The sequence below is a fragment of the Ailuropoda melanoleuca genome, chromosome 8, assembly GCF_002007445.2.
Source record: "Ailuropoda melanoleuca isolate Jingjing chromosome 8, ASM200744v2, whole genome shotgun sequence".
Classification (NCBI taxonomy): domain Eukaryota; kingdom Metazoa; phylum Chordata; class Mammalia; order Carnivora; family Ursidae; genus Ailuropoda; species Ailuropoda melanoleuca.
The window spans coordinates 72,003,305-72,022,617 of NC_048225.1; the positions used below are offsets into that span (position 1 = coordinate 72,003,305).

The following is a 19,313-nucleotide window of genomic DNA, read 5'->3' on the forward strand; positions in this document are numbered from 1 at the left end:
AAGACTAGAATAGCTGACTTATTTATTTTAACATTCATTGTTATCCATCGAGTACAGTTTTATACTGATTTACATACATCACTTATTAAACCCCCTGAACTTTAATCAGAAAAGATAGGTCCCATCCTGGAAGAACTCACAGTTCAGTTTGGGGGAGGGGAAAGACAGGTGTATCAATGAAAATTATAATACCCTGTGATAAATACTGTAAACGCAGTGTGCTCTGGACAAATAGAAGAGATTCACGTAACCCAGTTGTTTAGCAGGGAGGAGGGAGAGGAAGAGCCAGGGGAGACGTATCAAAGAAGACCCTGAAGGCTAATAAAAATTAGGTTGGGAGTATGGGGTTAGGGAAGTACATTCTCTGTAGCGGACTGAACACAAGAACATCTAAATAGCATTTTAAGTTTTTAGCCAGAAGAATAACTCACATTCCGTATAGTGCTTCTTATGCGCCAGTCACCATTCCAGGTATGTTCTGTGTATTAACTTCTTTCATTTTCATAACACCCTATTACATAGGTATTATAATTATCCCCATTTTACAGATGAGGAAACTGAGGCACAGAAAGATGCAATAACTTATCTAGGAAATAGCATGGCTAGGAAGTTGAAGAGCTGGAAATCAAACCCAGGCTGTCTGATTTCAGAGTTGGGGCTTTTACTATGCAAGAGGTGAAACTATGGAGATATGCATTGGAGATAAACCCTTTTTAATTAACTTGTATTACTGAAACCAATATATTATTTTCGTAAAATATGAAGCAATGAATCCTATCCATTTCTTTCTGCTTCTGGAGGAGTCTTGGACTTCTTTGTCTGCTCCTTGCCTCCAAACTTGCCCCAGCTACCAGCCCTCTTAAACCTTAGCGTGATCCAACTTTGTTTCGGTTCCCTTGCATACCACCCTTTTCCTTCTTATCTCCAAGCTTCTTTGAACATAATCTAAACTCATAAACTCCCTTCGTCTGCTATACACCTTTAATTCCCTCCTCTACCCATTGAAATCTGGCCTCTAAAGAGAGATTCACGAGGACACTTGCTGGATTGTGCAGGACCAGCCTGTAGGGCTGTGCCTTCTATTTTTAATTTTGCTAATAGTGCTTGGAAGCCCAAAGTGTGTGAGTGGAGAAGGCAGTCAGATGGAATCTGCCAGGACTGGGAGCTTTGTTGGGACGTACAGCAGAAGGACAAGGAAGCAAGAGAGTGCAAAAGATTGACAAGAAAGTCATTAATGGACCTTACAGTCTCCGTGGAATTGAGATGGAAGTAAAGAAAGGAGCAAATTAATGGTCTCAGGGAACGTGGAGGGCAGGAGTTCTGCCTAACTTACTGGCTGAGTTGGAGAATAGTAGGTCTTTAGTGGGATTGAGGGAGTGACAGATCCAGGAGGAGTGGTTGCATTGAGAGAGTTTAAGGTGTTAGAGGAAGAAGAGTTCTGGATGGTGATGGGGTTCAAGATCTGGCCCTATGTGTGAGCGACTAAAGCAATAGTTATTTAGGTGGGGGATACTGATCCCCTGGGGTGTGGAGGGGGACTTTGTGTGTGCAGTGAGCACTGTGGCGAGCCATGAAAGAGTGAATGCAGAATTTGGAAAAATGCTCTTTATTATCTCTGCCCCTTGCTAGCTGTTAGATGGTTGATTCTCATTTTATTAATGGGGATGTGTTTACTTTTGTAATTGACATTTTATTTTTGTTTGCATAGAATAATGCAGAGGCTTCAGTGAGAAGGAACATTATTTTATGATCAGATTGTTCTATGTGTCTTCTTTTTGGTATATTTCCTAGCATAAATACTCCTGTTAGCAGGATTTTGACCTTATCTGTCATTCTGGGCAATCTGTTCTGGCATTTTCTTTCCAAAAATCAAAGAAGAGAAAAGGATATGAGATGACGATGTTTGAATTATGCTGATAGTTTTGGGGATGTTCACCTGGGTTGGGTAGAAAGAAAGCAGTTATCACAGCTTGGGAAATGATGTTTTCTTTTTGTTCTTGTTTGTAGGTTCTAATCAGAATTTGAATTATGGTGTTTAAATTTTAGTAAAAGTAGGGGCGCCTGGGTGGCACAGCGGTTAAGCGTCTGCCTTCGGCTCAGGGTGTGATCCTGGTGTTATGGGATCGAGCCCCACATCAGGCTCCTCTGCTATGAGCCTGCTTCTTCCTCTCCCAGTCCCCCTGCTTGTGTTCCCTCTCTCGCTGGCTGTCTCTATCTCTGTCGAATAAATAAATAAAATCTTTTAAAAAAAAAATTTTAGTAAAAGTGGAAAATGATGCTTAATAGTACTTTTATTTTTGAGGATGTCACCACAGGAACATCAGGGGGAAAAATGTAATCTTATGTTTGAGAAAATCAGTTTATTGTTAGCCTCCCCCTGAAAGGATACTACTCTGGGGCTAAACATTGATGTACACAAGCAACAAAGGTAGCAGTACAGTGTGTCGGTTTTTTGTGAGCTTGGGGCGTAACTACCTTTAGTGGACTCTGGAAGCCCCCCGCTTTTTATTTAAATCAACAGAGTGGATCAAACAGACTCTAAAAAATGGTTTCTAGTAATCTCATAAACGGAGGAAATCTAAGTGCCTGGAATATATTACATACTTCAGTTTTCTGGTGTACTAGAGCATTATTTTAAAAATATATCTTAGTAACACCCTGTCTACTTTTATTGTAAGTTATTTTATTTCTCCATATTTATTACCTTTCCTACTTACGTTTAGATTAGATTAAAAATGAATACACATACAGACTTTATTTTGCTAGGATTCTATAAAAATAAATTAATATGTTATTTTAGTAGTTTCAGAATTGTGTTCCTCAGGAGATCAGTAAAGATTTAACCAAAAACAGTTTCAGATAATAGTGAGATTGATGTGTGTGTGTGTGTGTGTGTGTGTGTATGTGAGGGAGAGGTATCGTAAGGAAATCTCATGAGCGGACTATGAGGTTTTTAGCTTTAAAACTAATCTTGGGTTCATTTGTACCCCAGAAAATTAGAGCCAGTATTTATCAATATTTTCCTGAGTATGAAGAGAAATAGAGTTTAGAGAGGGAGCTTTAATTCATGTTAGTGGGAAATATTAATTTTGATTTTCTTTCATGGACTCTCCGTAACAGGTGCTGGGAAAATAGCATTTTTCCATTAAAAGGTCCTATTTCTTAGAAATTCTCCTGGTTCGACAGACTGAGCTCCTTCTTCTGACTATAGGGTGTTTCCTGCTTGACATAATAGGCTTTGCAAAGTGGGGGAAGACACCGTACCCTTTTTGTCATCACTGAATATATGGTGTGACAGGCTTCATGATGTATAATGTAAAAGAATTTTCTGTATTTTGTCATTAAGAGGCAAGTATGAGAAAATAGATATGACATAAGATAATATTAAACTTTTCTTGTTTCTTCTTGATACATTGATTATTGAAATCAAATGTATTTCTTTTCGAAGGGTTGGCAGTTTTCTCTGTTTTTAAATGTGTTTTCTTATCTTTTTATGTCATAACAAGATCCCTCTAGATGCTTCTGCAAATAAAGGCCATTCTATTTGCTGTTAGGATTATCTGAACTGACCTCTGGAGAGACTATATTTGGAACCAGCAGTTCGGTCTCGTGTGTTATGTCTTTGCAAACGAGAAGTGCAGATGTTTGCAGATTCTTTGCAGACGATACTTACAGAACAGCAGTCCCCACCAGTTCCTCCCTGAAGGGCTGGAGGAGTTCAAGTGTGGTTTTCCAAAGTGCCATCAAAACTTAACTCCTGTATAGTTTTCCATGTGGAAGAAGCCCATGCAGGAATTGCTAATATGAAATCTTGTAGGGGGACCTAAGATCCCCAAATCTGTTTTCAATGTTAATTTTTTCTCACCATGAAGGAGAACTAACACCATAATAAACTCCATTGTTGATCATTTGAGAGCACAAACCAGATAATTATCTGTATTCTCTATAATTGTGTAGTTAAGTTACAGCTTTTATTAGATGGGGTTTTTTACTTTTTCTGCAAACTCCAAACGCAAAAATGTTCATAACTGAGCCACAAGTGGCCGAATGAATAGTATTTCTGGCCAATAGAAAAGGTTAAATAAAATTCTTTCAAAGTGTAACTGCATTTGATAGTTTTCTTGCTCACAGCAGCGTCGAGTTAACATGGATGACTAGTTTATAGCTTTCAATCTGATGTGTGTTGACATTAGGGGGAAAAAGAGAGCATGTATCCCTCTAGGATGGCATTTCTAATATTTCTTATGCCAAAGACTGCTGGCTGGCATTTTGCCAGGAGCTTTGGGTATTGACTGATTTATGTATATATTTAATTCAAATTTACATAACCTAATTGGGCCTTCGGGTTTTTAAAAAATGGCCTTGTTTTACTGCAGTACAGTGTTCATTACAATGCATATTTTTAAGTGGACTGGCCCAAAGAGCCCGTTATGATGAGTTTGCTAATGGAATAAGTCGGAAACTGGACAAACTTGATCATCAAGGGACAAGTTCACTTATGAGGCCAAGAGTTTCACTTCAAAAGGGAAGCCTACAGTACTTACTTTTAATGGTTTGAATTATGCTTTTATCTCTCATCAGCCCAAGAGTTTGTATTTGAGGGTCAGAGACAGAACTTTTAGCCTCTGAAAATTTACTAACTCTCTTGTACAACAAGGTGTCATTTTTTTCCCACTAACATGTTTCATCCTTTATTTTTCTAGTTTTTTTCCCCCAGAGTGAAACTTGGAATTATACTAAGTATTTTTTTTAAAGATTTTATTTATTTTATTTTTTTTAAAGATTTTATTTATTTATTTGACAGAGAGAGAGACAGCCAGAGAGAGAAGGAACACAAGCAGGGGGAGTGGGAGAGGAAGAAGCAGGCTCCCAGCGGAGGAGCCTGATGCGGGGCTCGATCCCATAACTCCGGGATCACGCCCTGAGCCAAAGGCAGACGCTTAATGACTGAGCCACCCAGGCGCCCCAGATTTTATTTATTTTAGAGAGAGAGAGTGAGCGTGCGGGTGTGAGTGTGAGCAGGGGGGTGCAAGTGTGAGCAGGGAGGAACAGAGTTAGAGGGGCAAGCCGACTGCACTGAGAGCGGAGCCAGATGCGGAGGTCAATCCCAGGACCCTGAGATCGTGACCTGAGCCGAAATCAAGAGTCTGATGCTTAACCAGCTGAGCCTCCCAGGTGCCCCTATATTAAGGACTCCTTATTTAAAGAAAGAAATTTCCTTTTAGATTTTTTTTCTTTTTAACTTGGTGCTAGGTTGGTTTGTCTCAGTGTAGAAAAGAATAGAAAATACTGGCTGAAGGAAATTTTAATGTCTTTGCTTAATTATTTCATTTTTTCCTATTTGCTCCCTGCTTTTATGATGCAACTAGAAAAAAAAAGGCAGCTTTTTTTTTTCAAGAGGAAAATTTGGATAATCTGCTTCAAACCAGGAAAATGCCTTAGTGTTCTTTTAAAAACATTTTATAAGATAGGAATATTAATCTAACTTAAAGGTTATAATGGAATACAGAAAGCACATTTGGTAGCCTCAGTTCTATTTAATGAGAATTCGAGCACCATTGCCAGTGTGCTCCAGCTGCAGTGTACTTGAGTCTCAGCTCCCTGAGGGCAGCCACTGTGCCTCTCGTTCTCCTTACTGACCTACCTCAGCTAGTGTTTGGCCCTGAAGGTAGGCAGAACATAGTTATTAAATTGGATTTGACATAGGGGGTAATTCTGGTTTTTTGAATATTGCCTAATCATGATTCATAGTAGAGCTGTGTTCCACATGTGTCTTGATTCTTGCTGCATAGAAAGCTAATGCAGAAGACCGTATTGGTTTTATTCGTCGTTAAAAAGCAGCAAGAACTCCTAATCATAGAGGACCTTGAAGCTGAAGTCCGAAACATTGGTCCTTGGCTTCATCAATTGAGCAAGCAGGATAATGTTCTGTTCTTGATTATCAGAGAGAAAGGTGGTTCGGGTAATTTCTTCATCTGTCTCTTTCCCCATCCTCCTCACCCAGTGTATAAAAATTTTTATTTAGTTGGAATGCCCAAAAATGGTATGTTATGGTAATTTTCTCCCATTGGGTGTGATTTTTGGTAACTGTAATTCACAGCAATGTGTAAGACTTACATTCTATAACATTCCATAACATTTATTGTTTTCCTACTGTCAGGAACAATTTGAAGAACTGGATATATTTAATAGGAATGGTTTTCCTTAAGTAGATTATCATCTGTAAGGGGTTTTTGCCTGGAGGGATGGGGGCAGGTAACATTACCTGCCTTGAAGCTTTTTCACAGTGTACGTGCCTGGGCCCTAATTCTGGTTTGGTATGTTTAGTGTGGTGTAGGCTTAGGCATCTGTTTTTTAGAGCTTTTCAGATGATCCTAAGGCATGTTTGCTTTTGAGAGCTATATTTACCTGCAAATAGGTGAGTGCAGTAAATTGTTATAGGTGCTGCGAGAGAGACCTGTGTTGGGAATAGCGAGGGCACAAAGAAAGCAGGTACCTCAGGAAAGGTTTCATAAAAGTAGAAACACCTTAGTTGAATCTTGTTCTCCTAGGTGTTTTAGAGTAGGGGGAACCCCTTGAATCCACAGAGTAGCCCAGGCAAATTCCAATCTGGAGAGCAATGTGAGCAAAAGGACTGGTAAGAAACAACTGATTAAATTTTGGAAATTGCAGTAATTGACATGATTAAACTATAAGGTGAAGGTGTCAAAAATAAGACAGTTTCTATCCTGCCAGAAACAAGGAGACATTAAAAAGTATTTAAAAAAAAAAACAAAGTATAAAGAAGGAAGAATAAGATTAGACTTGAACTTTGGAAGGATACAGGTGACAGTATGGAGCATGGATTCGGGAGCAGTGGAGAATGGAGGTGGGGTGATGGGTTGGATGCAGTCAAAACAATGGGGCCCGAGTGATGGGAGAGGGGTCTACACCTTATAAGGGAAGGGGTTGTAAGAAGCCGGGGAGGAAGAGGATTGGAGAAAAGAAGCTAAGGAGGTGGAATCTTCGAGAATTTGTGACTGATTAGATTGAGGAGATGAAGGAAAGAAAGTGATTTCTCACTTACATGGAGAGTATGGATGATATGCCAGATATTAAGGGGAAGGTTTAAAGGGCTCATTGAGTTTTGGAAGAAGAGAATGGGGTGGGGGTAGAGCTGCTGGGGGAGAGAAACGGCAATGGGGTCTCAGTGGAGGGATTTACCTTGGGTAGGAGAAGGTGTAAAGAACATCTGTTTTGTGTGGAGGGTTTTACTCCTTCCCACTTTTAGTCCCTGCCTCATGGGTTGTGCCAGCTCTGCTCTTGCATTTACAGTTGTGTCCCCCCCAGCAACTGATCAGTTCAGGTGGACCATTTCTCAAGTGAAGCCAACCGCAGCTGGAGCAAAACAGGAGGAAGTATCCTTGCTGAACCTAAACCCAGGCTGATGAAAGGCAAGAGTGGCTGCAGTTAGCCGGCTACCCTGTGATGCCCAAGAATGAAGTCCAAACAAGAAGACAGACAAATTGGAGGGGGGTGAGGGGAAGGGAGGGAAGGAAGGAGAGAGAGGGAGGGGGAGAAATCTTGAAGATACTGCTTGGGGTCTACTTCTGGCTATTCCAGTTACTGGGCCACACCCCCCCCTTTTTTAAACTTATCTATTTGTAGTAGGTTTCCTGTGCCTTGAAATTGATAGGATCCCTAACTGATAGAGAAGTGATAATGATTTGTTGTTGTTGAGACAGGAAATAAATAAATGGTGGAAATAAGATGAATTTTTAGCTGAAGAATTGGTGAGCATATGCACACCAAATAACTTTGAGTTCCTAAGTTGAAAACAACTGAAATTAAGTGACTTGTTAAAGATCAAGCATCTGACAAGTAACAGCTGAGACTAGAATTCAGATCTTGGACTTCCAGCTCAATGATTTTTATACCATATTATCTCACTTAGGCTAACAGAAGAGTTAAAAAGATGATGGTCTTTTGATAAGCTGCTTGTGGATAAAGGGAGAGATGATTTTTTTTTTTCCTTTTTGGTGATGGTATTTGAAAAACTCTTTGGGATATAGCAGTACAATGACTTTCCTGCTCTGAAGAACCTCAGTGCATATCTATTGATATATTAGGGTCTGGGTACACTGGTTATAGCTACACAAATCTTTATTTTGAGGCAGTCATAATTTTGAGTTGCTTCAGGGAGAGAGATACTTATAAAGCAGTAAAATCCTGTTTGAATGTGGCAGTGCCTTTTCACTGTCTGGATGTGCTTGTGGAAAATGTCTCCCTAGGACCTTCAATTTTGTTCCTAAATTTATAACAGAGCCACTTCCTGATGCTCTCTATTGCTCAAGGTACTTTTGGTGATAAGATTGTTATTAAGTTGGGTAGGTGAGCTGTAGACTGTGTCCTTCAGGGAGCCATTTATTGTTTCGTACGAGAATAGGTAGTGCTGAGGAATCATGTCTCATTTTGGGCATCAAATGGTCTCTCACTTTAAAATCTGACATTGGCACTACTTTTTCTTTGATTTAAACAGAAAAACCAGCAAATGCTCATATGAGCATGAGAAAGATAACTTAAAAACAACCTCTTTTGAGGCATTGGCTCTATTTTATTTCTTCTATGGAAAATAAAAACGAGGACTAACACTACAGTAACATTATATATACCTGTGTCCAAATGATGAGAAGTAGATGGCAGTTTGGTCCAATGTCAGTTACTATATTTCTTTCCCCTAGAAAAATATCTTTCTTTTGAGCCCCCATATCGATTTTCAGTTGGAAGTATTAGAAATATATAGGGCTAAGAATATATATTGTATCCTCGAATCTAAAGAAATTTGCTGAGAAATAAAATAAAATCTTTATCAAACACTGTTCGAGGCAGAAGAGTATTGGAGAAAATGGAAACTATAGACTATAAATGACTGGCTTTGTGGAAAATACTAAGGGATCCATTTGGATAAGACCTCAGCAACCAGTTGTAATAATGCCATCATTTATTGATCACTGTGCTTAACTGTGTTACCTTATTCAGTACACAGGAGTCTTAGGAGCAGATGGTGTTTTCAACCACCATTTTACAGAAGAGAAATCCTGAAATTTAGATTAAATACCTTGCCCAAGTTTTCAAAGCACAGCTATAAATATGAGAGCTGAGATTTGAACAGAGGCACGTTGAATCTCATGCCCCACTTTTAACCAGTGTGCTCTGCTGCCTCTAGTTGGAACTCCAGAAGTGACCACAGATAAAATTTACCTCTTTTTTAAAAAAGATTTTATTTTATTTTTTGAGCGAGAGAGACTGAGAGCACGAGAGGGGGAGGGTCAGAGGGAGAAGCAGACTCCCCAGTGAGCAAGGAGCCCAGTGCGGGGCTCTATCCTGGGACTCCAGGATCATGACCTGAGCCAAAGGCAGATGCTTAACTGACTGAGCCACCCTGGTGCCCCAAAACTTACCTCATTGTTTTGCTGTTTCTCATGGCTTGGGTCCATCTCCATTTTGGGGGGGCGGTGACTTAAGGGGACCAGAATCAGCAACTCCTCCCCCTCATATTCCCTTTGTATTTATTCCTTTTCTGAATGTGATCCTTAGGCATTTTTTGGCATCCTGGTTATTATCTGTCTCTAGCCTTTATTTCATTCATAGCACTTACCATAAATTGCAAATCATTGTATAATTGCATTTTCTTTGTTTACTTTTTTTTTTTTTTTTTTTTGTTTTGTTTTTTNTTTGGTTTGGTTTTTTCCTCACTAATAAGAATAGTCTGTATTTATTGAGCCTTTCCTAGTGGTCAGTTGTGTTCTATATATTTCACTTCTATTATTATTTCTAACAGTCTTTCAGATAGATAACAGATAAGGAAACTAAAGCATGGGGAGTTTAAGAACTTGCCTAAATTTACACAGGATTTACCATGGCTGTTGCTCTTAATTAGAGGCTGGCAAACCTTATCTGTAAAGGGCCAGATGGTAAATATTTTAAGCTTTTGAGGCATTTCAAGAATATGATGTAGATACTTTTTTTTGATGTAGATACTGTAATAATAGAAAAAACAAATTTCCATAAATTTCTAGTTACTGAAATTCAAAGTACAATAATTGAATAAAAATTTTTGTGATATAGGTCAATTTTTTTTTTAAGATTTTATGTATTTATTTTTCAGAGAGAGAGAGAGCACAAGCAGGGGGAGCAACAGGCAGAGGGAGAAGCAGGCTCCCTGCATAGCAGGGAGCCCGATGTGGGATGCAATCCCAGGACCCTGGAATCGTGACCTGAGCTGAAGGCAGATGGTTAATCAACTGAGCTGCCCAGGTGTCCCTGATACAGGTCTATTAATGGGAATTATAGAATTATTTTGGAGGGGATAACATTTTCACTTAATTGGGGTTCAAAGTTAGTGTTCCCTGTTATCAAATCAATTGAAATATTCTTCTGTGAAAACTATTCTTAGCCTGTGTACCATATAAAACAGGCAGCAGGCCAGATTTTGCCTGCAGTCCATAGTTTGCCAACTCCTGTCCCTCACTGCTACCATAGCACTTAATTCACCAAGGCAGTGGTTCTCCGTCCAGGGTGGACATTATACTTACCTGGGAGCCTTAAATCAGAATTTCTGCCAGTCATTAGTGTGGGCGCTACAAACACAGAACAAATCCCCGCTTTTATGGAATTAGCTGATGTTAAGTGCTGAGTAGAAAAATAAAGCAGAGAAGGGAATATAAGACAGGGTGTATTGGGAGGATTGAAATTTTAGGTAGGGTGGTTAGGAAGGGTCTCTGGGAAGCTTGAAGCCCCTGTGTACCTCTCCGCAGTAGCATCTTCCTTTCTCCAAACCTACAGGTAACCAGCATTCTTCATGCATATGTATTATAACTCTAAACAATGGTTTTAAAACATATGTATATATGATAACATACATTTTTGTGCAGCTTTTTACATGTGATATTGTTTGTCACATTTATTCATATTAATATGTATCGCTTTATCCACTTATATATCTGTTACCTATCACTCTGTAAGAACCCCCAAACTTACTGACTTCAAATAACAACCATTCATTCTTGCTCAGGAGACCGTGGGTCAGCTAGGTGACTTGCCCATCCTGGCTAGGCTTGCTCATGTATGTCTCTGGCCAGCTGCTGGCGTTGGCGCAAGTCTGGGTAGGTCAGGATGCTTTGACGCAGGCTTCTTTCTGCTTCACATATTTTATCCTGCAGAAGGTTAGCCCAGTGTTGTTCACCAGGCAGCTGAGCAGGGTTAGAGGAAAGCAAGAGGAAGTGTGCAAGGCCTGGAGGCTGAGGCTAGGAACTGGCACATTCTTTTATTAATGCACATTAATGCAGCACTTTCTGTTGTTTCCAGTTCTTGACTCTTAGAAGCGATGTGGCCGTGGATAACCTTGTGTGCATCTCCGTGGGTACATGTGCTGCAAGAGTTTCATTAAGATGCTTGTGTGAAAGGGGGAGTATGCTAGGACTGTGGTTCTCACTGTCCCACATCCTTGCCAAGAAGTTTGCATCTTTGCCATTCCCAGTGGCTGTGAAATGGTATCTCATAGAGGGTTTAATTTTTATTTTCCTTATTATTAATGAGATAAGCACCTTTTCATATGCTTATTGGTCATCATATCTCTTCTGTGTATTGCTGGTTAATATATCTTACCCATTTTTAACTGGATTGTTTTGTCTTTCATTGAGTTGTAGAAATTTTTCAGATTCCTGTCCTTTGTTGGTTTTATGTGTTAGAACATCCTTTCCCAGTCGGTGGTTTGTCTTTGCATTTCTTTTTTTTAAAGATTTTAGTTATTTATTTTGCGGCGGGGGGAGGGGGAGGTGGTGTGCAGAGGGCAAGGGAGAGAGACAAGCAGACTGCACAGAGCTCAGAGCCAGAAGTGGGGCTCGATCCCATGACCCTGAGATCATGACCTGAGTAGAAAACAAGAGTCAGAAGCTTAACTGACTGCCACCCAGGTGCCCTTGTCTTTACACTTCTTAAATGGACTCTTGATTACCAAAAGTTTTTAATTTTAATACTGTTGGATTTTCAGCCTTTTCTTTCATGGTTTGTACTTTTTATGCCTTATTAAAGAAACATTTCTTTCCTTCTCCATGTTCAAATCTTATGTTTTCTTGAAGTTATAAAGTTTGTTTTTTCACATTTTGGTCATAAATCAACTTGGAATTATTTTTGTGTATGGTGTGAGGTGAGGACATTTATATAGATTTACAGTTCTTCCAGTGTGATTTACTGAATTTTTTCCCCTTTCCTCTGCTTTTATGCAATGTCAGCTCTGTCCTACATTGAGTTTCTGTGTACATAGGTTCTGCATTTCCTTTACTGTGAATTTCATATATAGTGTCAGGGAGGAAGACCTTCCTCTGGGTGCTTCCAGCTGGACTTACAATCAAATTGACATGAGACAGATTAACAGGAGAAAATCAAGTTTAATAGATGTATGTACAGGGAATCCACAGACCTGAAATTCTGAAGACAGTGAGGCAACAGGAAGCTTCTAGAAGCTAAGGAAAAAGGGAGGGGCCTGAACACACAAAGGGGGGGAAACACAGTAGCATAAAAGTGAATGGATATGTTTGGAAAAACAAGATTGTTCTGTTATGCAGATAAGTTCCTCAGGTAAAGGGAGGCCTCTGTTAATACTTCTCTTCCTATTGCAGGCCCTCCTTTCCAATGTAAATCTAGGCAGTTACGGAGAAGGCAGAGAGCCTTTCCTGCATTGGCTGGGTTTTTATTACCTTTAACTCAAAATAATCTTTATGCCAAAGGGGCACATTTTGGGGCAGCCTACTGTGGGCACAGACACAATAGAAATGCCTAGTTTTCACTTTTGAAGCGGATACTTTTTGTTTACTACAGTAATCCCCCCTCATCTGCGGTTTTGCTTTCCGTGGTTTCAGTTACCCACGGTCAGCCATGGTCCAGAAGCCGGTGATCCCGCCTTCTGACCCTCGTCAGAAGGTCAGTAGTAGTGTAATGCTACATCACAGTGCCTACGTCATTGCCCTCGCTTCATCTCATCACATAGGCGTTTTATCATCTCGCATCATCACAGAAGGTGAGTATAGTACAATAAGATATTTTGAGAGAGTACATTCATAGAACTTTTATTTCAGTATATTGTTATAATTGTTCGATTGTATTATTAGTTACTGTTAATCTGTTACCGTGCCTAATTTTTAAATTACACTTTATCATAGTTATGTATGCAAAGAAAAAAACATAGTATATATAGGGATTCTGTCCTGTTCGAGGTTCCCGGCATCCCGTGGAGGTGGTGGAACATACCCACCATGGGGTGGGGGGACTGTTATAATGTAGTATTGCTTGAGTAGTCCTGACTGAGTTTGTGAGTTAGCGTCCTTAATTGCTTTGGATAATAATAATAGGTGGGTCTTTTGGTTGCTTACTATGTGCTAGATTACTATACTTAGTGCTTTAATGCATTAGTTCATTTGGTCTCATAGCCATACTATGAGTGAGCTGTTTTTGTTCTCATGTTAGAGATGAATAAACTGAGGCACAGAGGAGGCCTGGTTAGCTGGGATTATGAACCCAGGCCAGCTGGCCCAGGGGTCTCAACTTTAGACCTCTCTGCTCTCTCTCATTTGAATGAGTTTAAAAATGACTCTTCTAATCTGAAACATTTGAACTGTGACTTCAGGTCAATTATACTCCATCTAAAATTTGTCCAATTACTGATGTTTAAGGAGGTAATTATTAGAATGAGTCAGGCTGGGGCCATAAAGATTTTTTGTAGTTTGTTTTTAAAATTTAATTTGTCTTCCTAAAATGGTCGTCTTTGAGATTTCCCTCTTTCCCTTCACATTACATGTGAGGAAAATGTAAAAAATGATTTCTTTGTGTTTTGGAAAATGTTGTGTTTTCAGATTTCTGAATTTCACATCTGAGTGCTAGTAGAGGACTTCTGAGTGAAGTGAATGGGGCCAGTGAGCGTGTACATTTATAGGTCAGAGACCCGGTGCTCTGCATGGGTTATTACTGTTTTTTAAACCAAGATACAGGGAGGATATGACCATTGGAGCAACCCGAGGGAACACATTGTTTCAGATAATCTTGCCTCTCCTTGCCCTTCTAGCTATGCCTCTCAGAAACATTCTTCATGGAGGCTAGCCAGCTGTGGTCGCTCCATTCTAGACTTCCATGGCACTTAACTATCTCTACCAGCTCTTTTGAAATTCATACTTTAGAATTTAATTGTTTGATAGCATTTTTTTTATTTTTCTAATTGCTGTGAAAATTGTCTTATCTTCCTAACAATATTGTAATAAGCTTCTTAGGACAGGAGTGGTATTTTATAGTTATTTGTAATCATCTACACTGTCTCTTAGCATAGTAGCTAACTACAGTACAGGTGTTTAATAATTGTGTGTGTGTGTGTGTGTGTGTGTGTGTGTGTTTAGACAGAGGGAGTGGGGGAGAGCCAGAGGGAGAGGGAGAGAGAGAATCCCAAGCAGGCTCCATGCCCAGTGTGGAGCCCGACATGGAGCTTGATCTCATAGCCCTGAGATGATGATGACCTGAGCTGAAATCAAGAGTTGGATGCTTAACCAACTGAGCCACTCAGGCGCCCCTGTTCTTTCTTTTAATGTGGCTCAGTGAATAATACCTGAGTGAGAAAGGGCAAATTTATATTCAACTTAAAATTTTTGGGTTTTATTCAACAAAGATATTTAAATACACACTTTGTTCAAAAAATTGCAAGAAACAAAAGATGAATGGGAAACAGTTCCTACCCTCCAAAGGAATAGGCTCTTAGAACAGTTTACAAATTGTAAATACAGTTATTAATTTTGTGTACATAGTACCCATCTTTCTTTCACAAAAGGATAGACCTAGAAATTATTTATGATTTAAGCGGGATGATCATCCATACCAGGAAAAGTCATTCAAGGTAAAAATGTAGTACGTTACAAAGCCCTGGGGCTCTGGGTGTCTATAGAAGGAGGAGAAGTCATTTTGTACTTGACGGGGGCTGGAGAGAGTGAGGGTGGCCGTAGCAGGTGAGCTGGGTCCTGAAATAGGAAGGTAGGATTTTGACGGGTGGATTAGGAGGGGACGGTAGAATTGCGTTTCCGAAAGATGGAACAATGTGAACCAAGGTCTGGTAGGGGCAGAAAAAGCTGGCTGTGTTGGAGCAAAAGTAGTTCAATTTGGCTGGAATATAGGGGAGTAAAAGCAACTAAGTTGGGGCCAGTTTGTAAAGGGTCTTAAATATCAGGCCGAGGTGTTTGGACTTAATTCAGTAGACAGTGGGGAGCCACTAAAGTTTTTTGAGTAATATGATATGAGCCATGCTTTTGGAAGATTAATTTGGTTGCATTATAAGTAATGAATGAACAGGAAAATCAAAGTCTTTTCCATTGTTGGTCCCTTTTTTGTTCTCTCTATAAAGTATAATTAAAACAAACATAAGCTTAATTTCGTCATTAAATAATAATGCTAAGAATCTTCACTAATTAATATGTAAGAAAAAATATATATTTATGTTCTTATATTCAATTGCCTTTTAAAAGTAGTTGAGGCCCTATTCACCTGTTGGATTCTAATTAAAATTTTTTTTTTTATGACTGGCAGTTCTTTGGGGGCTTCCCCACTGTCAGAAGTAGTTGCTGCATTTGTTTTATTTTACTTTTCAGTAAGTTTAAATCCTTGAGGGGTATAGCGTCACACGGACTCTGCAGCGGATGGCTTTAGCAGGGAGGTTGCTTCAGAATTTGGCAGGGACCATGCCACTGTTTTCATGAGCACGAGTTACTTTACCCCAGATTTCTCTGGTTTTGTTCGGTTTGCCACCAACAGTCACCGTGCTGTGCTTTGCTTTGTACACATAAGCGCATCTCTTGCCTTAGATAGAATTCAGTTTCATCTCGAGCATAAACACCTTCAGTTTTAAGACGAGCTGTGTGTTCCCTCTTGTTCTGGAGACCCCACGTATCACCAGCAAAAATGGCCTTGGGTGATAGGCCTTCAGACATATTTGTCGCTTTAGAAGCTTGTTCCCAGCAGGCCCGCACAGGCTCTAAGAGGCAGAAGGAGCAGTACTTGTTGCATTTGGATTCTAATTAAATTTTTGCATTCAGGTTCTTCTTCAGTTAGTTATACACCACAGAGAGCTTAATCTTCCAAATGCACTGTTCTGCTTGTAGCATTGTAAAGGTCAAAAAGCCTTCCACACCCCTTCATTTGGCCACTGAATAAAGTCTGAACTTAATAACCCAACAATCAAGGCCCTCCCTCATTTCTGTCTCCCGCTCCCTGACCGCTTCAGAAAAACTATTCTGAAAACTTTTGTGATTTCCTATTTCTTTGTCTCATTTACTCTATTTTCTTTTACTTTCTTAGAGTCATAAGATTAAAAAGGGGGAAAAGTATGTTGAAGCCCTAAGAACGTAAGTACTGGATTATATCTGGCAGAGCTGGGATGAAAGTTCTATCATTTGTTCAAAAATTATTTTTTGTACTGTATGGTGATTAACACAATATAATAAAATAAAATTAAAAAAATAAATAAATAAATAAAAAAAAGAAAAAAATTATTTTTTGTACTTGCTGGTATGAGGTGTTGTGTCACACCTTGAGTCTGTGATGGTAAGAGGAACAGAAGTGGTCTCTGCTCTTGGTAGCCCACAGTCTTGAGAGGTAAACATTAACAATTAAGTATAATTAAACCAATGTTATAGTTACTAACCAGGGTGGGCCCTATCAAGGAAAAGTCCTTTGGGGTACTTGGAGAGAATATAGTGGGGGAAGGGGGTGAAGCGAATTTAGAGTGACATGTTGGGGAAGGTCTCTTCAAGGAAGGGAATTTTCTAAGCTGTGAATTGAAATGTGAGCCATTCCAGGGATCATGCAAGCAAGGCCAAGAGTGAGAAGGGCATTTTAGGCTAAGAGAAGAGTACGCAGGAAGCCCCGCCCCATGGAAAAGAATTTGGGGTAGTTAGAGAGCCTGAAAGATCAGTGTGGCCAGAATGTATTTTGATTAATGGGAAGTAAGATGAGGCCAGGGAGTTAGGCAGAGACCAGATCTTACAGAGCTGTTTAGGCCATATTAAGGATTTTTCATTTTATATCAAGTGCAGTGGGAAGAAAGTGTCAGTTGAAGGGCTTTTGAGTTGACGAATGGCACAGCCCCATTTGTGTTTTAAAAAATATTAATTTGCAATTAATAATACATCCCAAATCCAGCTAGTTCTTATCTTCACTACCCCCGCTGGTCTAAATCGCATATAAATTAACTGGTCTCTGCTTACACCCTTGTAGCCCTACAGCCTACTCTTGACATAGTTGCCAGTGTTTTCCTTTAAAATATTGGAGCGCGATTCTCCTCTGCTCCAAATCTTCTAGTGGTTTCCCATTTCATGCAGAGTAAAGGGCAGAGACATCCTCCCACCTCAGGGCCTTTGTACTTGCTCTTCTGTTCGCCTAGGATGCTTTCCCCCATATCCACATGGTTCACTTCCTAACCTCCTTCTGGGCTTCATACAACTGGTGACTCTATCCCAGGCCACTATATGTAACACCAGACCCCACCCCCACCCATCCTTCCCTACCTTCTCTTTCTTCAAAACACTTACTGGCCTCTCACATATTTTATATTAGAATTTAAGTTTCTAGGTAAAGGATTTTGTAAGAAAATTTTGTGCACCAATGTATTCTTGGGGCACAGAGTGCCTGACATATGGCAGACATTCAGTAAATATTAGTTGAATGAATGAATGAAGAATAGGTTGGAAGAGTCTAGAGTAAAAGCTGAGTAGAAGCTGAGAGAACAGTTAAAGGTTCTTTGGATGAGAGATGATGTTGGTTGAGATGAAGGTTGTGAACGACGCAGAGACGTGATGGGTTCAAGATACATTTTGGAGGCAGAATCAACAGGATAGTTCACAGTTCCTAGTTCACTTAACAAATTTAGTATTCTTTCCATTAAACCACATGAAACATAATTGTTAGCTAGTAATATGTTAGTAACCAGGTGAATCTTTTCCTTTTTTTTAAAGTCTGTGTCTCCGGGTGCTGTCATATTCACCAGTGACGGCAGAATGTGGTGTGAAGGTTAATAAGAATTTGATAAATATTTCAAGTGTTTAACATATTTGTATTCTTTTAAAATTGAACATGTGAGACCATGCATACAGAAGTAAAATTAGCATGCCATAGTAGTTAGCTGGGTGGAATGCTTCTCAAATGGGGGTGATTTTGCCCTCCATGGAGCATTTAACAATGTGTGGAGACTTTTTTGGTTGACATAACTTGTAGGGTGGTGCTGATGGCACTGGTCATTGGAGGCCAGGTCTTGCTAAACACCCCACAGCACACAGATTAGCCCTCCTCCCCCAACAGAATGATCTGGTCCAGTAGGGCCAAGGTGGAGAAACCCTGTCTCAGGGATTAAACCTTCACTTTATGTCAGTGCCAGACCTACAGTTCTTCTGTTACATCCACAGGCTGATGTAACTTCTTGTCCATGCAAGGTGTAATTAGAATGGTTCTTAACTTCTAAACAAATATACTGTCACTGACACACATGCTCGTGTACTTAAATCCGGTTGAAAGTGACATCTTCAGAATAGTTCCCTTGAAAAGGTAATACGTTTGTTTATGTGATCCTATCTTTTTTACAGTTGCTTTGGAGACCTGTAGGAAATTCTCTAATCTCCTTATTGGTACCACATTCCCTTCTAAGGGTGGATTTGGAAATACCCAGTGCTTTTTCAGAACATACTTTGATGAGTAATGAGGTTGTGTAGTAATTTTATTGTAAGATGAAATAGAGATATGACTACAAAGAAATAATTGGTTCTAAAGATAGTTTATTTTTATTTATTTATTTGAGAGAGAGAGCACGAGTGGGGTGAGGGGCAGAGGAAGAAGCAGACTCCCCGCTGAGCAGGGAGCCCGATGCAGGGCAGGAGCCCAACACAGGGCTCAATCCCGGTACTCTGGGATCATGACCTGAGCCAAAGGCAGATGCTTAACTGACTGAGCCACCCAGACGCCCCTAAAGATAGTTTAAAAGTAATGTTTCTTCTAACAGAATATTTTCATCAGTAAATATTGAAATAAATGTATATATCCTCAATTTGAAGAAGAGTAGTTATATGTGAAAGTTCTAAAATGATTTAAAACCAAAGCTGTGTTTATCAGAATGTCAAATACTAAAAAGATGGTTGCCATGGGAAACAGACAGACATTCTCATGTAGTATTAGGAAGACAACTTGGCAAAACTTTTGGACAGCAATTAGGTCATACTATTAAATTTTAAAATGTTTGTACCCTTTCACTGGCCATT

At 39.7% G+C, this 19,313-nt stretch overlaps 1 protein-coding gene and 1 pseudogene across 5 annotated transcripts in view; one reads left to right on the forward strand and one right to left on the reverse strand.

Annotated features, from left to right (window-relative positions):
• The window catches only part of POU2F1 (POU class 2 homeobox 1), a 175,274-nt gene that overhangs the window by 30,249 nt on the left and 125,712 nt on the right, over nt 1-19,313 (forward strand). For 2 of the 5 annotated variants that reach the window (XM_034666675.1, XM_034666673.1), the window contains exon 2: nt 12,900-13,057. The exons of the other annotated variants lie outside the window; for them this stretch is intronic. In XM_034666675.1, coding sequence (XP_034522566.1) covers nt 12,916-13,057 — 142 coding nt within the window. In that variant the 5' untranslated portion in view covers nt 12,900-12,915. The remainder of the gene's footprint in view (nt 1-12,899; nt 13,058-19,313) is intronic. 5 annotated transcript variants of the gene reach the window in all.
• Nucleotides 15,665-15,998, reverse strand: LOC109490904 (annotated as a pseudogene).